Source organism: Tasmannia lanceolata, unplaced genomic scaffold (assembly GCF_043159265.1).
Source record: "Tasmannia lanceolata isolate RefF3 unplaced genomic scaffold, GAP_Taslan_0.1 ptg000026l, whole genome shotgun sequence".
In the NCBI taxonomy this organism is placed as follows: Eukaryota; Viridiplantae; Streptophyta; class Magnoliopsida; order Canellales; family Winteraceae; genus Tasmannia; species Tasmannia lanceolata.
Window position 1 is genome coordinate 7,071,426 of NW_027518703.1, and position 22,879 is coordinate 7,094,304.

A 22,879-nucleotide genomic window follows, 5' to 3' on the forward strand; every position below is an offset into this window, starting at 1 on the left:
AAGGATCCTACCTTCCATATTTCCATGCCAATGATTCAAAATAACGATTCCCTCTGGATCAAGCAATAAAAACTAAAAGGCAATTGAATCGAACATGAGAGAATGCAAGTATATACTATAGCCAGACCAAGGTAAGAAAAACTTGAGATTGGAAAAAAAAACGAAAAATAAACAAACAGTTGAAAGTGTTCAAACTCCAAAAGATAAAGATGTAAGAACAAAACTCAGATTCTTCAAAAAGCTACGGGCATGAGCAGAGGTCGAGAGCCTGATGGCCTCGTTTCATACCTCTTTTTTACCTTCATTACCAGGTTCTGCGGCTTGAGCCGCAGTTCTCGCATCTCTAACCAACCTAGTGCCTTGATGCCCACCTACATTGCATATAATACAGAATCCATGATCATAAAAAGCACAACAAATATATTTGTTTGAACGAAAATTTTGACCCAGAAAGGAACTACTACATACTGGATGATAAGTTTAGAGGATCACCCGGGATTGGGATCCGCCCACGTTCACTGAATCCTTGATTGGAAGTTCCCAGAAGGGATAGCCTTCCATTTGTATCTTGTGATAATGCTATGTTACCGACACCCGTTTCGTTCTCTCCACTGGGTGCATAAGTCTCGTTAAGAGGTGGGCGCGCGCTAGACTTGGGTAAAAAAGTAGTGGACCATGAACCTCCGTTTGAACCAGCTAACGCCATTATTGCATCTGCCTGTTATTAACACCAGAGTCACTAATTATCAATCATAACATGCCATAACTTTGAAAGGAAGGGAGCCACAAATATCATAAGAAAATTTCCATTAACCAAAGAAAAAAGAAAGACTGCAGGAATGAAGGTGGTCTTGCATGAAGTACTTAAAAGAATAATGCACCATAACATGTGAAGAAACTGAGGGACTGGTCTGACCTTGGCTCATGATTCTTAGAAAGTTACATCTGTCTCTTCAAACAGAGTATCAGGGCCTATGTTGAAAGCACACTATTGAACTGGAAAAGAGTGTTTTCTTCCATTGAAAAGTTACTCTCCTCAAATGAAGAGGCAGTCCACTTCAATGTACATTTTATCTTATTGTGGACTTATTTTTCTTTCTTTCTTTCTTTCTTTCTTTTTTTTTTTCTTTTTTTTAATGGTATCTGTAAGGGATTATTGTCATTAAACAAATAAATGGGGCCTAATGAAAAGTAAATCTTGTATGGTGGTGCCTTAATCCCAGCCAACTTCCTCGTTGTGAAGCTTGGGTGCACAAAGCAGGACCAGCTAGGAAGCTTATTTATAAATAATTTTAAAATAAAGTCTAGTTACAACTAATAAAACATTAATGACAGAAAACTCGCTGATTTACTTTCTTAGTTGACAGTAACAAAAATTAGCAACGACATAAAGAATCAAGAAACAACAATGAACTACAAACAATACAATATTAATGGCATTAAAGGTGGATTCAGGAGCCAAATTCCATAGGGGTAGTGGCAACTTGGCTAGAAAATCCCTAACCAACTCGCCAATACTCTGCTCATGCACTTCATCTGAAACAATCTGAGGGTTTTTTTTTTCTCTTTCATGGGGCTAGTTTCTTTTCAACAAAGACACAAAAGTATCCTGTAATATTTTATGAAAAGGATACCCAGCCCAATTTCCATCCCTAAAGAAACTAGCGAGCAACTCCCAAATCCTTCCCTGCATGTAAGACTGATTCCCCAAAACATGATTTGATGTAAGCATAAAATCCCATGTCATGTGTTATGTCATACTTTTCCATTCTACTCCATGATTCACTTACCATATGTATGATTTAGGTTATCAAGTTCCACCATTGTTAAGCAAATCAACCTACCAAATGCCTTATTAGATAGTAGACTCCTGAGTCAGTATCAAGCAAGTGATTCTGCTTCGTGAGTAGTTGAAACCTTTGTTTGACCCGGATTTGTGATCTCATATCTGTTTCCAAATAGGACGTTTAAGGATAGAATCAGTCTCATTTCCAATTATATCAACGTCATCAATGGACTCACAATGGCGACACCTCTTTTGGACCTTTCATTAGGTCAAAGAATTCTTTTAAATCCTCTTGATGACAACAATAGGTACATCGCCTATTTGCAACGTGTGGTGTGTGTGGGAAGGGGGGGGGGAGGACAAAAAGCCATGGATACTTTGGGTGGAAGGAAGCATTCTTGGGAGTGGGAGATTAGTAGTAAACTTCTTTCACGGCCTTCATCAGGTAAGTGAGAGGCCAAGATTGCAAATTTCAAAGTTTCATGAGAAATTGAAATTGAAGATGGTAAAGGTCGCAAAGAGGAAAAGGCAATGACAAGGCCAAGCCATTCAAACTTCTAAGTTTGGCAAGAAATTAACGTAAGACAATGGTAAAGAAAGGCCATAAAAAGGAAAAAACAATGATAAGGCCAAGCTATGCAAACATCAAAGTTCAGTGAGAAATTGAAATCGAAGATGGTAAAAAATAGTCGTAAAGGGGCAAAACAATGATAATGCCAAGCTATCAAACTTTGAAGTTTGGCAAGAAATTGAAATCAAAGATGATAAAGAAAGGTCGTAAAGGGTGTAAGGCCAAAGCTACGTGAACATTGAATTTTGGCAAGAAGTTGAAGTGCAAGATCGTAAAGAATGGTTATGAGGGGGAAAATGCAATGATAAGTCTAAGCCATCAAACTTCAAAGTTTGGAGAGAAACAGAAATCGGAGATGGTAAAGAATGGTCAATAAGGCCAATCAATGCAATCTTCAAAGTTCGTAAGATATTGAAATGGGGATGGTAACAAATGGTCATAAAGGGAAAAAAAAGTCAATGATAATAAATAAAATGTCTGCATGGAAAACAAACTCTAGAAACTAGAACAAAACACTATATTTTTATGGAAGTTGGCAAACCAAATTTGTTCAAAAATAGAACTTCCATTTGACAAACTGGTGTGTTCTTTGCATGAGGGATGAAGAGACACTAAACCATTTACCCAACCATTGTAACTTTGTGCGAAGAGTTTGGCATCAAATTCTTGAACTCTATGGCATTTGCTGGATCTTCCCACTCTTTCAAAAAAGTTGGTGGATGGTTTTCGGACTAGGAATTTGGGGGGAAAGGGTCGTATTCTATGGACGATTGCTTTGTTTTCAGATAGTCGGATGTTTTGGAAGGAAAGGAACTGGAAAACTTTTGACAATAAATGTTCGTCTCCTAATATAGTATTTTGGGATTAGGGGTGGCAATGGTTCGGTTTCGGTTTGGTTTGACCCCCAAACCGAACCGAACCAAAATTTGAAATACCAAACCGAAACCGAACCGAAACTGAATTTTCGGTTCGGTTCCGCCAATTTTGCCACCCCTTACTCATAATCACTATAAATATTCGGTTTCGGTTCGGTTTGATCCCCAAACCGAAATTTTGAATCGGTTTGGTTTAACCAAACCGAAACCGAATTTTCAGTCTGGTTTCGGCTCAGTTCCAGTTCACTTCGGCCAATTTTGCCACCCCTATTTGGGATCCATTCAAAAAAATATATAGTATTTTGGGAAGTGGATCGAAATTATTCTGGATAGAGTGACTAAAAGTAAGAGAAACGCTAACGGAGACCGTCATATCCCAACATGCTCAAATTGAACGGTGACGATGCATCCATCGGCAACTAGGGTCTGGCAGGTGAGAAATTATATGGTGCCCGACCGTCAAGTCCCTTGTAGGTGGTACGATAGAAGCACCATCACATTTGATCCAACAGCAGCCTCTTAAAAAGTGGGCTGCTGTTGGATTGAATATCAAGGACGGTACTTCTCACACGGTACCTGACGGTCGGGCACCATTTAAAAACTCCTGGCAGGTATTGGAGTATTCAAAAATCAGTTTGGAGACTTCATCAGTGCATTCTTTGAACCAAATGGCTGGAAGGATTCAAGCGAAGCCAAAGTGTTGCCATTGCTCACTGGTTTAAGATCTTTCTCGTGATTTTTAGGGCATCCTAGAGGTGGAAGGGGACTCAATGGATGTTATCTCCTAGTAAGGAAGAAGTCTGTCAGCCCTTGGAGAGTCATTAAGATCAATAACGAGATTCTTGATTTTATGTTGCATCTATAGTTTCGCGATTTTGCCTTTGCCCATACCCCCCAAGTGTAAATGATGTGGTTGATATGCTCTCGAATACAAAAGTTTTAATGGAAGAAGAGATCTTTTAATGGAAGAAAAAAAGAGTTTCTCAAGAAGCTTTGCTTTAGATTTCTCTACTTGATATGTAAAATAAGGCTTACATGTACTTATTTATAGGCATGTTTCACCGACACTAGGAGAAGTCTATAACATCTAGATATTTCTCTCCACCGACTTTATCTTCTCCCTCATTCTAGATATTTTTTGAAAAACTATTTCTACAACTTTCAAGATTTTAGTAATTACAAATTACTTTCAACACCCCCTCTTAATTTGCAATCCGAACTAGTTGCTTAAAGTGTTCTAATTTTTCTGATGTGACGTCCTTGGTGAAAATGTCGGTGAGCTATTCGTTGGTAATGATGAAGTTCAATCGAATCTCCTCTCCACTGACTAAGTCTCGGATAAAATGATGACGAAGGTTCTGCTGTGAAATACGGGAATCTTCGCCATGGCAATTGCAAACATATTGTCACAATAAATTGTTGTGACACCTTTTTTCTTCTTGATGTAGATCTGAAAAGAGCCAAACTGCTTCACAAGCGGCATCAGTGGCAGCAATGTACTCGGCTCCTACTTAAGAGAGTGCGATTGTTTTTTGCTTCTGAAAGGACCACGAAATTGGCTTTGATCCTATGCAGAATACGTAGCCCGATGTGCTTTTCGTTCATCAATGGATCCTGCCCAATCAATGTCTGTATATCCAATAAGTCCGCCATTTTCTTCAGTCATGTATTTGATGCTAAGACTTTTTATTCCCAGTAAATATTGTAGTATCCTCTTTGCTGCAATATAATGATTTTTTTTTTGTTCAATCATGAACATGGAAATGAGGTTGACTGGGTAGATAATGTATGTCCTTGTATTTGTAAGATATATCAAGGAGGCAACAAAGCTTCGATAGACTAATGCGTCAACTTTTTAAGCTCCATCATTTATAGAGAATTTCTCGTTTGCCGCCATTGGTGTGCTAACTGGCTTGCACTTGCCAAGAAAGTATCTCATTAATATATATATATATATATATATATATATATCTAATCATCTACATAAATGGCATGGCAGAATGGAAAAATAGCATTATTATGGAGATGGCGTACTGAAAGGAAAAGGCCTTCCAAACACATTCTAGGCAGAAGTGGTGAACACAACAGTCTATATACTTAATCGGTCTCCCAAAAGGTTGTTCTGAACAAGACACCATATGCAGCAGCAAGTTTTTTGCTTTAAAAGAAAGCAAATAGGATTGAACTTGATCAGCACCAACGAATAGCTCGCTAATCACCAAGACAGTCAAATCAGAAAAAATAGAACACTTCAAGCAACTAGTTCGAATTACAAATTAAGAGGAGGTATTGAAAGTAATTTGTAATTAGTAAAATCTAGGAAGTTGTAGAAATAGTTTTTCAAGAAATATCTAAAATGAAAGAGAAGATGAAGTCGACGGAGAGAAATATCTAAATGTTTTAGGCTTCTTTTAGTGTTGGTGAAACATGCCTATAAATAAGTCTATGTAAGCCTCATTTTACATATCAAACAAAGAAATCTAAAGCAAAACTTCTTGAGAAATTCTTCTCTTCTTCCATTAAACGATACTCTTCTTCTTTCATATCAGACTCGGATATCATGTCCTCTCCAGTCTTGTATTTTGCTTCTTCTTCATGTATTATTATGGGTGGTGAGGTTTTCTCGTCTCATCAACCAGGTTGCCTCTACGTTTATTCAATCTTCATATTCTCATGTTACTTTTATCTTTTAGGATCTATGGTCAAGTAAGGTCCTTGCTAGAGATGTTCATTGCATCAATTTATGCCTCCTAGCTAACTCTGATTCACATCTTTCACCTTTGGACTTTAGTGTCAAAGCATATACCACCCTCATCGCATCCCTAGATGTGTTCATTGAGTAGCCCATATGAGCATCCTAGCAAGATATTCGGTTTGGGTCCATCCCATTATGCCATGCTTGCTAGAACCTTTTTTTTTTTTATGGGTAAGCTGGGGTTAGGCAGGACACCGACCAGAATATATTAAGAAGCATAAGAAATACAAAGGGCCAAAAGGCAGCACCCAACCAGAAGGAGGGGGAAACAACAAGAGAAACAAAAGAGAACAAAAGTCGAAAGCACAAAGCTACAAAGAGCTACAACAAGCTGAAACTAGCAAAACAAAGGAGAAAACAACATGAACAAACAACTCCAAGGAGGAACCAGAGTCAACTAGAGACTGAATCCAAGAGCTCAGAATTACCCAATCTTAGGAGGCGGCTTAGAAAGGGAAGGCAGCACACAGGAGAAGGATGGGCACAGGAGCAAAGTCGTGGCTTTTCCTTTCTTTTTCCTTTGAACTTTTTGCCGATTAATTTCCACACCTTCTATGGTGGGAGAATTGCAATCTAAGTGATCTAGGGCTGTAAATCTGTTCCAGTGGATATCAATTTGGGGAGAAGGCACATTTGAGGCCATGGGACTATCTCTTGTGGGACTTTTTACGCTAGAGGTGGAAGCTCGAATGTGATCAGCTTTGATTTGATTCAAATTAGCTTTGGATGTAACAGCCTCCTCGCTTTTAATTACAGGTCTCCATACTTGCTTGGGGAGAGAAGTATGTTGGTCTTTGGCATAGCAGCAATCACTCGTTTTATGACTGAAATCCACACAATTACTGTATGCTTCTGGTTTCCATTCATAGACAATTTTTTGAGTGCTCACACCCGAAGATGATCTAAGGTTGATAGACTCAGGAAAGTTTTGGCCAGCTTTAACTTGAATACACAGTCTAGCATAGTTGAGTCTTGAAGATTGGGCTGTGTGAGAGTCCATATATAGGGGCTTCCCAATGATACTGGCAATCCGGCTTAGGATGTGAGAGGACCAAAACTTGAGGTGAAGCCCTGGCAGCCTAATCCAAACTGGGATTACCTGGAGCTTTTCCTTCTCCAAGGAGGTGTCAGGAGACCAGTTTTTAAGCATAAAAGGCTTAAGGGCTCCCACCATAACTGTGGCAAGGCTACTCAAGAACACGAGTGCAGTCTTCCGAATTAGAGAACCTGAATAAGAAGATTCCTTCTTCCAAACTGAATATTTCTAAAATGCCCTTGAGTTTCCATTTGCAAAAAAGGTTTTCTTTTAGCGCAATGAAGTAGGGCCTCTTGCCTAAAAAGTATCCCACTAGGCAATTAGACCATTTGGCTGAGGTTTCTTCCGATTCTTCATCTTTGATGTCTAGTTCCAGGTTTGCAGCTTCCTCCTTATTTGGGGCAATGAAATCAAGGTTTGTTGGGGCTTTGACTGAAGGATGGGGAGAGAAGAGATCTGTCCAGGGATTGCTTGTTGGGGAGAATACACCATGGGGAGCTGAATGAGGGCCACCACCATTTGAAGAGATCTGTCCAGTTTTCTTGGTGAAGTTACCACTTGAAGTCCCAGCAGCAGCTCCATCCTTTGCTGTTGAAGATGAAGGAGAACTTGATGGGGAATTTCCACCAGGAATGATTTCTCCCGCATGGGGGATGATTTCCTTTTCATTTTTGCTTCCTGCCTGCTTGAACTTACACAGGAGAATGTCTGCAAAAGGTGAATCTGAAAGTATCATCTCTTTATCAGCAGCTTTGGATAAGGTAGGTGTATGTGTCCCATTTTGGTTTCGAAAGCAAGATTTGTTCAAACGTCCCTCAAATGTACCAGTTGATCAAATCTTTCATTTCTTTGTGTTCGGCCTCAAGGTACCGACTTCTCCCCTTGACAAGGTGTGGGGCGTAGGATCCAAGGAATTCTCTAATTAGGCTCCAAACAAATTAGGATCCAAGCCACGTTCGTTGACGGGCCTAATTGTAGTGAATTACCCAATTCAAAGCTTACGCCATGTTCGAGTCAACTCAAAACAGAGTCCCAAGTTTTCCATCCTTAACAAGGGAAATGCTATTTTGGAAGTGTTACATTTATGTAGATAGATATTTCCCTCACTCAATGTGGCCGACTTATTAGCAAGGAGGGCATTGATAGGATTGAACTTCGTGTTGGGAATGAGCTTTGACAAGTGCAATTTCTTTTCATTTGTATTGTTTCAGCTTTTGTTTGAGCTGAGAGGCCTCCTCAACCCCTGTTTGTAGACTACTAATTATATCAAAAAAGAACCATTCAAAAAAAAAAAAATATATATATATATATATATATATAAAAAATAAAACCCAAACGCACACAACAAAGAAACAGTAATCTGTAATATACCTCAATGATTTGCAAGATATTACATTCTAAATAGAGCACTGCTAGGAAAATGGGACTCCGTTTGGGGGAAAAAATGGCATAATTTATTGGAGCCACGTCCACTAAATGACAAAGGAAGGGAGCTCAAATCCCCATAAAAGCAATAAATACATCTTCAAAAAGCCAAATCAACGGTCACATCACGTCCGTTTTAATTTCCAAAACGGTGTGTTTTCCTTTTAAATAACTTTAAAGAGCTTAAAGCATGGATGAAATTCAATCGTTTTAGCTAAATCCATCACGCTCAACGATCACATCATCATCATTTAAATTCATCTGCTACTGTCATTAAACCTAAGATAATCGAATCAAGTTTCTCTACGGCTTTCTAACAACACGCAACATGACGAAAAAAAACAAGAAATTCTTGAAACAATAGTGAAATATAAATAAAATTGGGGAGCAAAATTATTCAAAACAAATTAATCCACTTATACTTAGCAACAAAACCATAAGAAAGTAGGTAAACAGACAAGCATATGCTGACCTTATTTGGATGAACATCATCAAAGACATGTGCTTGGCCACCATAAAAGATTGTCATCTGCCTACTACAGGATGTTAAGCTACATCGACTGGCAACAGACAACATATAGGATCACATCAATTTTCCTTCATTTGAATTCTACATCCATTTCCTAATCAAGTGGTCCAGAAACTGAGCAAAATGGTGCATAAAAATAAAAATAAAAAAACACCCTGAGCATAACACAGAAGAAAAAACATGCAAGATGATATTTACCTTGGACGATTAGCAGAATCAGTATCGGTGTTTTGGGGCACAGCCTTTAGTTTATTACTATTTGGCAACACCCCAGTTGGATTTCTCTCGTTGACTCCATTATAAGAATTAATGACATTTAGAATGCTCGATCCTTTAATGCCTGTTCTAGAACCTTCATCGGCAGCAGGTTGAGAAATAAGTGAAGTGCTAGCACTAGTTTCTCTATTTTTGTTTGAAGAATGCTTGTCCACATATGTTGCAACTCGGCCGAGGCGTGAAGGGTGATGCATCATTGGCCCCACATTCATTGGCATGGACCGCTCCCAGTTGGAAACAGCTAAATCTGGTCTACTATTAATGGGAGGCTGTAGGATCAGAGGTGAAGTACAAGTAGGCCTCGGTGGTTGCATTGTGAACAACAATTCATTGTCATGTGATCTTCTTTGTCGCTCTCCCCCCATCTCATTTTGAAACATCTGCATTTCAAGTTGAGAATGCATTTAGGTGCTGTTTGGATTGCAGGAATTTTCTGGAAAAGTTTGGAACGGAAAAATAATTCCAAAATTGCCTACTTTATCTACACATGAGAAAGGATAACTTGAACCAATCCTATTCAATTTTTACTTAGAGGGAGCTTCAATTTATGATGATATCCCTCTAAATTAACCATAATCATATTATTTCCCTCTAAATTGTGGAAAGAATAATTTTTCCTGAGAAAATTTTTCAATCAGAAATGTTTGTTTTTTTTTCTGCAGTCCAAACAAGGCCTTAAGGAAGAGGAACAGAAAAAAAATGGCACGACATAGATTCTGATGACGAAGCATGGTCATCTGGCATTAGAATGTGAATGATCTTCTACAGGGAGTCATCGCCTACTACTATAGCAAGAAAATTAATTTACAATAAATATTCTAATACCTTTACATGACGCAAGCTCTCAAGGGAGTCGGGACCCATTGGAAGTATCCTATCTCTGTTAGAACCCATAAAAGCTGAATCGGAATTGCTCCTCTTTCTTCCCAAAAATCTCTTACTTATCTCGGTCAGAGTCCCAGAAAAGTCACTCTTTGTACCATGGAACTGACCCCCCTCAAAATTGTTTCCTGCCTGCCTCTCTACAAACATGTAAAACAATGAATAAATAAAATTTAATGCTTCCCAAGGAAGTTTTCAGAAAATATAAACAATACATATCAGATTCCACAAAAAAATCAATCAGTTCCACCAATATGAATAACAAGCCAACATTAGTTCTGCATATCTAACACCAAAAGTAAACCACTCAGATTATCCAAAATAAACTTTTGCGGAAGATAACAGAAACGAATAAATAAATGAGTGAACATGACGAAGTAGTAATAGTCCTAAATGTTAACATTCATGTAAGAAAATAAATAAATATAAGTGTGAGACTAATCTAGATTTCAGTGTGGGAAGCACAAGAATGATTTTGAAATAAAAATTTCCAAAAGTGCAGAAAGAACACACACATACACAGCAAATGAATGTTTCCCATAAGAAACCAACATCCCATAACAAAATTAAGAAAACCCAAAACCCATTGTACCTATATTTTCCACACACCCAGTAAAATAGAATGAAGAAAAACAAAATGAAGAAGAGAAACAAAGAAAAGGGAAAAGAGAAAGGTGATACCAACTTCTACATAACCATGAGAAAAAACTTCTTGGAATCTCCAAGGTTAGAACTTGTGGGTGTAGGAGTGTGGATGGAAATCTTCAAATAGCAATTATCCAATGAAGTCAGAATGTGTGGGGATTAGGCTCTCCATAAATGTGAAGGAGATGATCTGGGTCAGTAACCCTTATGTTTTCAGCTTACAAGAAACTAAGTTGAAGGATATTTCGTGGTCCTTGGTGGTCGAGGAGAAGTAATGTGCTAGTTTTGGAGGTTGGAACCCGCTTGACTGCTTAGGAATCAGGGGGGTACAATTTGGAGAGATATTTTGAAGTGTGTCGTTATTCCAAAGGGAGCCGTTTCGTGGTGTGGTGTGGTGTCGTGAGGTGCCCTGAAAAAAGAAGTTCCCTGACATATTTTCTTTGGCGACGGAGCGGAAGAGTACAATGAAAGAATCTTTCTATAGATTGAATAACAAGGCAAGCTAGAAGGTCTTATTCTTCAATTTTTTTTATATAAAGAGGCAGAGAGGATGGGCATGTTATAGATACTTTGAACTCGATTTTTATTAAGAGAGATGGTGAGGATAGGAGAGTTTGGATTTGAGACCATGATGGTGAGTTTTCTATTCATTCTTTCTACAAGCTACTTATGTCAGTTATGAATCTCTCACATGGGAACAGGATATGGAAAACTCCTCCCCTAGAGTTTACACATTCACCTAGATGGTCTATCTCAGCAAAATCTTGATAGTAGATCACCTAAGTACGCGTAATATGATTATCATTAACTATTCTGATGCGTTTAGAGGTGAAAGAGAATGAGAATGGATAAGAGGTTCATGGATTGACTCTGAGAGGTTATTGAAAAAACCCACAAAACTACCAACCCGACTCCAGAAACTCACTGAAATAACTCTAGAATATTAAACAGAAAAAATATACAAACAGATAATCAAAGACCCACAAAAAAAAATTTAATTTTTTGAATGGCGAAAGACCCAGAAAAAAAATTTAAAAAAAAAAAAAAAAAAAAAAAACAGAGAAGAACCCATTAAACTGACTATACCAATTCATAAAAAAAAAACCCCCAAAAAAATATGGCCATGGAAACTGACCGGAGCCCAGATCAGAAGTTGCAGAGACAAGGCCATGGCCACCGGAAGAAGCTCCGATCGACGCCGACGGTGAAGATTCCGATGCTAGGGTTTCTCCGGCAACAAAACCCTTTACAAGAACAGAAGCCGAATCCGTATAAGTCGTTCCAAAGAAATCATGGAAAATGGGTTTTTCTTCATCATTAGCCATCATCAAGATCGCCATTCCCTCAAGAAAATGAAAAAATCATCATGCTCAAAAAATAATAATAATAAGAAGAAGAAGAACAACAAATACGAGCTCAGTCCCCCAAAGAAAACTAGGGAGAACACAAAAAGAATCTCGAATTTTGACGAGGCAAAAAAGAAAAGATGATGCAGAACCCTTTTCAGAGCTCTTCTGCCACTGCATTAAAAAGCAAAAGGTCTGCTTTTATATTTTTCTGTTTTTTTTTTTCATGGACTGAGTTTTTTTTTTTTTTTTTGTTCTGCAGCATTTGCAGAGGAGAGAGAGAGAGAGAGAGAGGTGTGGGGATTTCATTCCAGCCTCTGCCCCTCACGTGACAAGGCTGTCCGTACGAATAGACACGTGGCTTTCTATGATTCGCTAGTTATGCATGTGTGTCGTGTATCCCACTGCGAGCATTTTTTCTTCTTTTCGCATTTATTCTCAAGTAGACCTTGACTCGTGTCTTATTGACTTATTATTGTATCCGCGCCCTCGGCTCGACTCGGCTCGGCTCGGCTCGGCTTAAGGTAAAACTACAATAATACCCTCGTTTTGTAAATAATTTACGGACACACTATCCGAGTTCCTAGTTGTTTTTTTCTAGCGAGCAATGATGGATAAAGGGAGCCCTTGGATAAAGAGCCGCGGAAGAGCTATTCATTCGATCCACGTCATTTTCTGAAAAAGTAAAATCAGTTACATTTGATGACGTGGATCCAATGAAAAGCCCTTTTGTGGCTCTCTATGCAAGAGCTCACTTGTATCTATCATTCCTCTTTTTTCTAAAACGAAAACTATTGATATCGGCAATACAATGTTTTAATAATTACACGAACTCTGCTTGTCTTTTATGCTTAAATTGGTTTTGATAACTTTTTGGGAAGGTGCAATGATAAATTCGCACCCGTTTAACATGAATTAACGTTATAAAGCGTTAAAGTCTGCAACATACTCTCCTTTAAAGCGGTGCGAATTTATCGTCGCCCTTTTGAGAATTGTAACCACTTTTAGAAGCTGTTTGAATAATAAAAGACAAGATGAGTTAGTGCAATGATCGAAACATGATAGTGCCAGCATCACTAACCTTAATAAATTCTGAAAGTGGTCCATCGATTTTTCTAATCCAAACCACTCAACTGTTGGAACTGACAATTGATGGATCAAATGCCAAATAATTTTAACTTAATGGGATTGAAAATTGGATTTCTTTCTAATACTCTCTTGCATTGGATAAATTTACCCTTAGGGTTCTATTTTACAGGGGGCGGCTGAGCCTCTAGCTCAATTGGTAAAGACTACGTTATTAAACCGTAATTGTCCAAGATGTTCATCAATCCCAGCTTCTTTACCAAAAATTAAAAAAATCTATTTTACTTTTTAAATGATTTATCATTTTACGGAGCACAAGTGAAAGGGATAAAATTGTCCGAGGAGAAGAGTTATAGTGAATAACATATCCACAATGGGGACGTAGGAATGAGTAGCTTGATCATTGAAGAGATTAATCCGTGGTCCTTCCCTGAGTTTCTTTACCTTTTCATGAAGCCTCATCCTTGAATGCTAACCAGTGTAATGATCTTTCTCTACCACGATGAGATATTTAAACATTATCCAACTCTTATCAAGAAGATTATAAAGTTAGTTGAATAGTTCAGTAGAGCATGCGTGTGGCCCATCATATCTAATACTTTTATTTTAAGTCCTCGCAAAAAATTGAAGGGCGCCCTTGCAGAATTGGTGAAAGGGCGCCCCCCGATTGGCTGCAAGGGAGGTTCTGCGTATTAACAGTGTCTTGCAGCCATTGGGGGCGCCCTTTCACCATGACAGTGAAAGGGTGGCCACGGATTCCCCTCATCTATCAAGTATCATATAAATGTAAGCATTTTATTAGCTATTAATTAATATCTTATCAATGTAAATTTCTATATAGCTATTGAAGAAATCTATATATTAATATATGTAATATTGTAATTTAATTTGAATATATGCAAATATTTTATATATTAATACACGTAATATTATAATCGAATTTGCATACATGCAAATATTCCACACATGACAGTGAAATCTCCTAAAATATGCAAATATTATAAAATATTCCACAAGTGTAGCCCATTGCAGTTGGGCCCATCATAACCGGATAATCACTAATACCTCGATTTAAAAATGCATTTTCAGGGCCCGCCGAAAAGAAGCCCAGGGTCTGTTCGACAACCATTCTCTGCTCTCATTCTTCCATCAGATGAATGAGAGATCCCAATCCAAAGCGACTCTGATCCCTGATCCACTTAGTAAGATTCTCACTATCCCATCTTCACGAATGGATGCGAATGGTTGCCAAACACAACCTAAATTGTTGAATTTTGTTAGCATTGATCATACAGATCAGGCATTAATGTGGCGTGAGACCAAGGTCATATAGGTCACACTATATGGGGATCCACCAAACCAACAGTCTTGACCACAATGTATGTTATGTGCGACGCAGGGTTGATCATTGAGATCATATCAATGATCGTTTGCCATAAATTGTAAGTGTCGTATACGAACTTTTTTTTTTTTTTTTTTTTGATGAGTAATCTGGGGTTAGGCAGGACCCCGACCAGATATATTAAAGATAAGAAAAGAAACTACAAAATGGCCACAAGGGCAGCACCGAAGCAAAAGAGTGAGAAACAAAACGAAACAGGACCAAAGACCAGCAACAATGAGGGGATTACAATCTTAAGTAAATCGTCCCATCACGATCCGAGTTAATGATGTGAAGAACATCCGGGGGCATGACAAAAGGAAGGCAATCATCTCATTTCATTATGCAGCTTCTCTTGGAGAGCTAGTCTGCCGCGGCATTTCCTTCCCTCCAACAATGCGAGAATTTGCACGATTCGAAACTCCCTACAGCTGATTCAATCTGATTGATGACTCCGACAGCTCTCCAAGGCTTTTACTGCTTATCTTGAGAATGATATTAATAGGCACCAGTGATTCAACCCAAATGTCCCTAAATTTTAATCTCATTGGCCCCTTAATTCCTTCCCAAATTGCATAAGTTCAAGTAGGTATATATCCTCTTTGGGGACGGATTTTGGGAACCGGCCGAGAACCATGCCTTCCTGGTCCCTTAGGATTCCACCCAAACCTCCACCATCATCATCAAGGGAAGCGTCTGTATTTATCTTGATCACACCTCGTGAAGGTTTAATCCAGGAACACGATTTCTTTGTTTTTTCTTTGATTCGAAGCTTGTACCCAAAATTTGCAGCAACTTGCTCGTTTGGGTCATTGGAGATATCATAGATGGAGAGGGTGTTCACTCTAGATCTGATATCCCAAAGGATATCCTTTAGAACTTGAGTTTTTTGACGATTTTTCTTTTCAAGAATTATATTGTTCCTTTCCCTCCAAATATGGTAGATCTCCACTTGGAACCCAATTTTAATAGCAAGGGAGCGTTGGCCATTACCAGGGAGCAACTTCCTGATCCACTCTTCCTCTTCCTAGATGGTTTTTTTGCATTTTCTTCTTTGCCCTCGTCTCCATAGAACTGATCTCCATATCCATACCGTATAGCTGCAGTATAGCTGCAGTTAAAGAAGAGGTGATCCGTGGATTCATTCATGGAATTACACAGTTGACACACAATGTCGATTCCCTGATTTAAATGAAGAATTCTGTCTTTGGTTGGCAATTTGTGCTGGATGGCTTTCCATGCTGTGAGAGCCATCTTTGGAATACCACCATAGCACCAAATTACAGGGTACCATTCAGGCTTGGGATGATGAGTTCTTGTCATTTCTCAAGCGCTTTTAACCGTGAACTCCCCATTAGCTCTGGGCTTCCAGATTACTTTATTTTCCTGCTTGTCATTTGTAACCATAAGCTTCAGGATTTTCTTTTCCTCTCTTAGGGATTCCTTGCATATGATTGGGTCCCACTGACCTTCTTTACGTTAGAGTAATTAGGTCAAGCAAGAGGTTGCTTGAAGCATTACACCCAAGGTATCTAATTTGGAATACCAAGTTTGTTGCCTCCAGCCCTTATATATAGAGATACACTAGGTTAATGACTGGTTAATGGACTCTAGCCCATGTAGGCCCACTACACCGGTCCATTATCTTATTGGGCTTATATTAGAACATACATGGGTTATATCATATACCCAACAATCTCCTCTTATGTTCTATATATAGCACAATCCAATAGATAGATAGTGTGATGTCCAAATAAAATATTGAATCATCCACATCACCATATCATAAAAGATCTATAATCCAGCTGAAAACACGAATACTTTTATGATTAACTAAGAGTTTTAGATATAATCTAAACTCAACCAAAAGATAGTTTCACATATAAGTGAACCCCACTGATCTTAAAGGAATTCATTCATGAGGAATGATTCTCATCGAGATCCAAAATAAAGTTTCACAAACAAGTGAACTCTATACATACTGAAATGAAAGTATAGTCTTCATGACTTTAGAAGATTTACTCATCAAGTAAGTCATCATCATCAAAGTTCAAATCAAGACAAGCTCCTCCTTTTTCGCCAATCCCTGTGAATTATCAAAATATGGATTTCATGAGAATGAATCCAATCAGTTGTGTAAAACATGAATTACACATGAAAGTACCTACTTCTCCCTTAAGAAGAACTTAGTACAATCCCATAATTCACGAAAGTATCTAGTTCTATCATAAGAACATAGTACAATTTCTTAAATGGCTAAAAAAGTATCACTCTCACCATAGGCATAATTGTCAAGTTTCAATAAAGAACAAGGTCAAATAGTTTCTTTTGCAAAGAACCATTTCATGTTTCTTTTTGGAATGTTACAGTCATCTTATCCATATTTGAGTTAAGTTGTATCATCAAGTTTGGAATGTACAACCTTTCCCAAAAAGGACATGTCATCAAATGTGGAATGACACACAACAACTATAAACATCATCGAAACATATCAAGTGCCTATCTTGGCCAAAAAGGGAGATTCGAAGATTCAAAATAACATGGATGTAGGTTAAGTCATGTCTATACAAACTTTAACCCCGTCTTCCCCACAGTTCTAAATATTCGATCTTTGTTCAGTCCCTTTGCGAGACCTTCAGCCTATTATCCTTCGATTTTGTATCAATCAAAGTGATAATCCCGTGTTCTTGAGATAATTCAGCATATGGCATGTTTCAGCCTAAGATGTCTCCTCTTACCATTAAAGAGTGATTTCTTCACAACCATTGTTGTAGCTTGATTACCACAGAAGACACATAAGGAACTAATCCTTAACTGGGTCAGTGGAATGTCCATAACCATAATCAGAATATTTATCTCCTCTGCTTTCATTTGCAACTGAAGCTAGAGCATAAAGTTCCAATTCGACTTCCATACAACATCAGTAGAGTTGTTGTCCCCGAATTCTGATCCCCATGATGCATCAAAATATTCTTCCACGATAAGTGGATGGCCACCATAGTTATGAGCATACTCTTGAGTACACGAAAGGTATCTCATCAGCCTCATAAGGGCATTTCTTTGCTCATGGCCAGGATTGCTAGTAGAACGACTCAGCATGCCAACTATAAAGGCTGTCTGGCCTAGTGCAACACAAATCATACATGAGACTACCAATCAGTTTGGAATAATCTAACTGATTCACACTGTCTCTTCATTAGAGATCAGCTTCTTGGTATAATTAAAATGGTGTCTCAATCGGTTTGCACTCACTGCATCCTCAAAAGGAAAGTAGTTTTTCATATAATGGGCTAGGCCATCAAAAATTTACTTTCATACTAAGAATGGTGTTAACAACACCCAGGTCTTTTCATGTCGAATTCTATTACTCATCACATAAAGAGATTGAAAACAAGAAGCAACATCTACATACAAGCAAATAATCATAACCTAATTCGACACAAAATGATAGTAAAGGCATTTATCCGAGTAATTGATCAGAAAACCCAAAGCTCTTTACTACTTTGTCAAATGTCTGATGTCACAATTTAAGTGCTTGATTAAGACCAATACAAGGATTGTTAGAGCTTAACATCCATACGAGCTTTGTAGAATCACATACAAACAAATATCTACTTACAACCCATAGTATTAGCTTCATTGGCAAATCGACTAGCTACCAAGTTAGATAACCAACAGAGAGCTCATTCCATCATGAATGGCTTCTGCCCATAACATAGAGTTCCTAGATCTCATCACTTCCTAACAGGATGATGGATTATTCTCCATATGGTAGGTCACATAGTCCTCACCATAACCCTTGGGTACTCTATCACATAAGACATAACTCATAAAGAATGGAGGAGCAAATGAGTTTGGCACTCTATTCAGGATGTGACTTGCAACCAAAGCAATTTCTCCCCAAATGCAACCAGGCATGCTAGCTGACAAAACATGGAATTTAACACTTAAGTTAACGTCATGTTCTTACACTCAGTTATGCCACATGATTGAGGTGAGTGAGGAGCAGTGGTTTCAAGGATTACACCCTAAGAGGCACAAAATTCCTTAAACCCTGTCATTGTGTATCCTCCTCCTCTTTTATCACTCCTAAATTTACACTTGTCAATACTTAATTGACATAGTTAATGATATATTATGAGTGTTAGGAAGTTGGATCATTTTCTGAGAGTTTACATGTCCCAATCGGTTGTGTAACAACTTAGGATCAATTAGCAGTGAGCTATCCTGACTAACAGTCTCATTTTTTAAACTCAAACCATACATACCATCTATCAAATATGCACAACCAAAATATGTTGAGTGAACAATCAAAATTACTCTACCACACATAAATGAAGTGCATAAACCAAAATAGTAGTAACTACTTTAACACCTTATAAAGGTAGTTGTTTACCTGAAGAAAGGGCCAAGTTCGCAGTACCAGTGTGAGTGACCTCCATGTCTGCTCCACTAGCCACTGTACCAGTCTCATTTACTTCGGTAACACCAGTGAAAAGTTTCTTTGAGTTGCAAGTATGACAGATGGCAGCTGTATCTAACCACTAATTTGAAGAATTACTGGCCTTATCTTTTTCCAACATGGCAGTGAAACTTTTAGGCTCAGCCTTATCTACCAACATAGTAGCTTCCTTATATGGTGTGTCAAATTAACCATCTTAGGTTGCCTACAATCTGCAGCAAAGTGACCATATCTCCCACAGGTGTAGCACTTGCCCTTCTTTTTTCTTAAAGACAGTCTTTTTGGCTTCCAACTTGGGGATATCACTCTTAGGTGACTTGGATTTCTTAGGAAAGTTCTTAGGATATATCACCATATTAGCAGCTGACTTATGCTATCTAACCATCTCCAAGTTATTCCTAGCTCTATTCTCATCTTCGATTCGAATGAATTGTTTGAAATTATCCAGTCCCACTTGCACCTACAAGAAACGGATCACACACTACTATTTTCTCATTGGCTAATTTAGATATCAAATTCTCTAAATCAGTAACGAGGGGAGTGATTTCCATGTCCTTTTAGAACTTGAAATCCATGAATTTGTCCACTAAGTGAGTCTTGGACAATTCCTCCTCCTATGGAATTGAGCATCTAAATTATCCCAAATATCTGTAGTAGTGTTAAACTTGCTATAGGTTTCTGCAAGACGGTCTGACAGACAATTTAACAAATAGTCTTTGTAGAAATCATCATTTCGAATCCATTGAGATTCCTCAACACCTTTAATCGTATCAGCAAAGGTACTCAAGACGGTATAATAAACATTTAAGTACTTCAAACCGAATTGAGTCTTTCGCTTCTAGGAATAAAATTTTGAGCCTCCAAATGATTGAAGTTTGACCATCTCAAAGGAAATTGCAGTCTTTTCCATTTTATTTTTAGATTAAAACACAAATTGGAAAGAGGGCACCTGATTTGTGAATCGAGAAAGCCAAAGCCAAGTACCAAGTCGCGAACCAAATCCAATACCCAAATCCGAGATCGCTAAATCACATAGCCAAGGTGACACCCTTCATAAAAAGATTACCACCAAGGTAATAACCCAAACCCAAAACCAACAGCTATTGGGATTTACAGGGGGTGAACCAAGCAAAGAACCAACCAAGGCAAAACCGAGGCGAGGTGCTAAGCTAACTAGTAGCAAACCAACCAAAAACTGGTAGTGAACTAGTTAGTGAACTGATTAGGCAAACCAATTCGCTACCTGCGGCAATAAATCAGACCAACTGCAAAATCTCATAAATCAGTTCTGATTTGTCAAACTAGATTTGGAAGAAAATTGCCCAAAGCAATTTTTCTTTCAGAACAATTAAGTTTGTTGCAAAATCAGCCAACAAAGCCACTTGAAACTGGTGGCTAACACTTTTGTAAGGTGAGATTGTCGGTTACTAGTTTCTCTCCCTTTCAGATATAGCATAAAGCCAATATTGCACACAACAAAACTCCAAAGAAGGGTTTCGGTCAACAAAACTCTAAGATGAGAAATTGAGTTGGGCACTAAGTAAGCCTGTCACGAGGATGAGAAATCCGGTTGCGAGTTCATTCAACAAAACATAATTTGTTCTTCTTGGACGAGAAAGAGAATCAGCCCCAAAACTAATCCCCAATACGACCAGACTTTTTGGGGAAGAAGACAAAGAAGAGGCACATACCCGTATGACCCCCAACAAAACGATGGTTGGATGGCAAAAGAAACGTGGGCTTCTTGTGGTACGTGGCTAAAGCGAAGGATAAAAACGCTCGCCCACATCCAATTACCAAAAGGCAAAGCGAGATATGGCAGATGTCTTCTTTTGAAACCACCAATGGATGAAATACAAACAACGATCGGGTGGAATACAAGCAAACAAACCATCTTATAACCCTCTTTTATTCTGTTGAAACCACATCAACAGACATCCCTGTTTTGTTAAGAGAGGCAGACGATCCACCGAGAGAATAAACCCACCTCAATTTGAGAGATAATAATCCCATGCCCAAATCGATTCTAGGGATTCAAAACACGTCCAAAACCGATTTGACCGGTATGAAACCCACATAAAAAAAAATCGCTGTGGAGAATACAAGATTGGGGTTTGAACGTGAGATCCAAAGTCGAAATCACCCACTCTTCTACAAACGTTAATCGAATGGTAAGAGTTCCCTTCCCTTCAAAAATGAGAACCAAAGCCGAGAGATAGAAGCAGACGTGTAAAATTAAGGCTTGAAAAATTAATGCTTCAAGATTATTAGAATAATTAGGTCAAGCAAGAGGTTGCTTGAAGCATTACACCCAAGGTATCTAATTTGGAATACCAAGTTTGTTGCCTCCAGCCCTTATATATAGAGATACACTGGGGTTAATGACTGGTTAATGGACTCTAGCCCATGTAGGCCCACTACACCGCTCCATTATCTTATTGGGCTTATATTAGAGCATACATGGGTTATATCATATACCCAACACTTTATAGATTTGATCTAGAGATCTCATTTCAGCAAGGGAGTTGTCTGTAGATCTTCGAGGAATAAGGGAGTTGAGGACGCCTTGCGGACGCCATGGCTGATGCCATAGATCAATTTCTTTCTCCTGACCGACCAGGTAGCAGATGTGTTGTTAGATTGAGTCTTGGGCATTAAGGATGCTCCTCACACCAATGGGGGCTTAGCTGGCGAAGGAATAGTCCATATATTGCGGCCCTAACCTGTCGTATACAAACTTGGTCACACAAAAGTATACATTTTATACATGATTGAGGTGGTGACCAAATGCCCATTTTGGAGAAAGAGAGATCTTGTTAGAATATTCAATTAGATTGTAGTACATCTTAAAACTTAGTGAGCCTAATTTTGTCAATTAAAAAAGGGAAATGATAAATACGCCCCTTTTCATCACATGGGACACCCAACTGCCGTGTACGTGGCAATCAAATCCGTTGAATCCTTCCGACGTGAAGTAAAGCAGCCCCTCTACAGTTATTGATACACTGCTGTTGGGTGTCCCAAGTGATGAAAAGGGGTGCATTTATCATTTCCATTAAAAAAATAGTGTAATTTTTTTAGCTTGTTCTCTAAGAAGTATGAGCAGGGTATCACTAGATTTGGAACAATACAGAAAAACAAAAGAAGAAAATTTTCAATCTATAAAAATGGATGTATAATGCTAAAATCACATAAAAGCCTTCAATTTTGACAACAAAATATCAAAAATCAATATAAAAAATCATATCATATCAAAAAATTATCATTGATATGAACATGAAAATAAAGGTTGGGCTTTGTTTTTCTTTGAAGCGAGTGGACTCGAGCTCAAGGGTTAGCTGGTTTTGATAACTGTATTTAATTTCAGGAGTTTTTATATGGTGGCCGACCGTCCAAACATGAAGGGCAGAGAGAGAAAAACACTCCCCCTTGATTTTGATCCAAGTCAAACTCCCCTTTTTGACTTTTAACTTGATCAAAAATCAACGTGGTTGATTTTTTCTCTCTCTGCCCTTTATATGTAAAGGGCGTCCACCATATAATTTCTCTAATTTCAGATTCCCAAATTCGGATGACTATTATGTAAGTGTTAATAAAATGATCTTTGTACATTACTAAAACCAGGATTGTAAAATCCAGGTCTTGGCTTATAAAATCCAGGATTTTGGAATCATGGATTATAAAATCCATGTATCCAAGGGGTGGGGTTGTAGATTTTCAAAATATTTTTAGGAAAATTACATTTACACCCCCTCTAGTTTCTGAGACATACACTTCTACACCTGTGGTTCTAAACGTGACAACTACACCCCTTATGGTTTCAT

The 22,879-nt window shown here is 38.3% G+C and overlaps 1 protein-coding gene across 2 annotated transcripts; it reads right to left on the reverse strand.

The window, feature by feature from the left end:
* Positions 1-132: 132 nt before the first annotated feature.
* Positions 133-12,387, reverse strand: LOC143858724 (protein TIFY 8-like). 2 transcript variants are annotated; one of them, XM_077369444.1, is made up of 6 exons: positions 11,916-12,387; positions 10,079-10,275; positions 9,176-9,633; positions 8,921-9,008; positions 493-718; positions 133-371 (listed from the first exon to the last, which is right to left on the reverse strand). In XM_077369444.1, exons 1-6 carry the CDS (start codon positions 12,118-12,120, stop codon positions 283-285), a joined length of 1,263 nt encoding a protein of 420 aa, XP_077225559.1. In that variant the 5' UTR covers positions 12,121-12,387; the 3' UTR covers positions 133-282. The 2 variants fall into 2 exon arrangements, with proteins under 2 accessions (XP_077225559.1, XP_077225558.1); XM_077369443.1 differs by having other exon boundaries at positions 469-718.
* Positions 12,388-22,879: the final 10,492 nt, after the last annotated feature.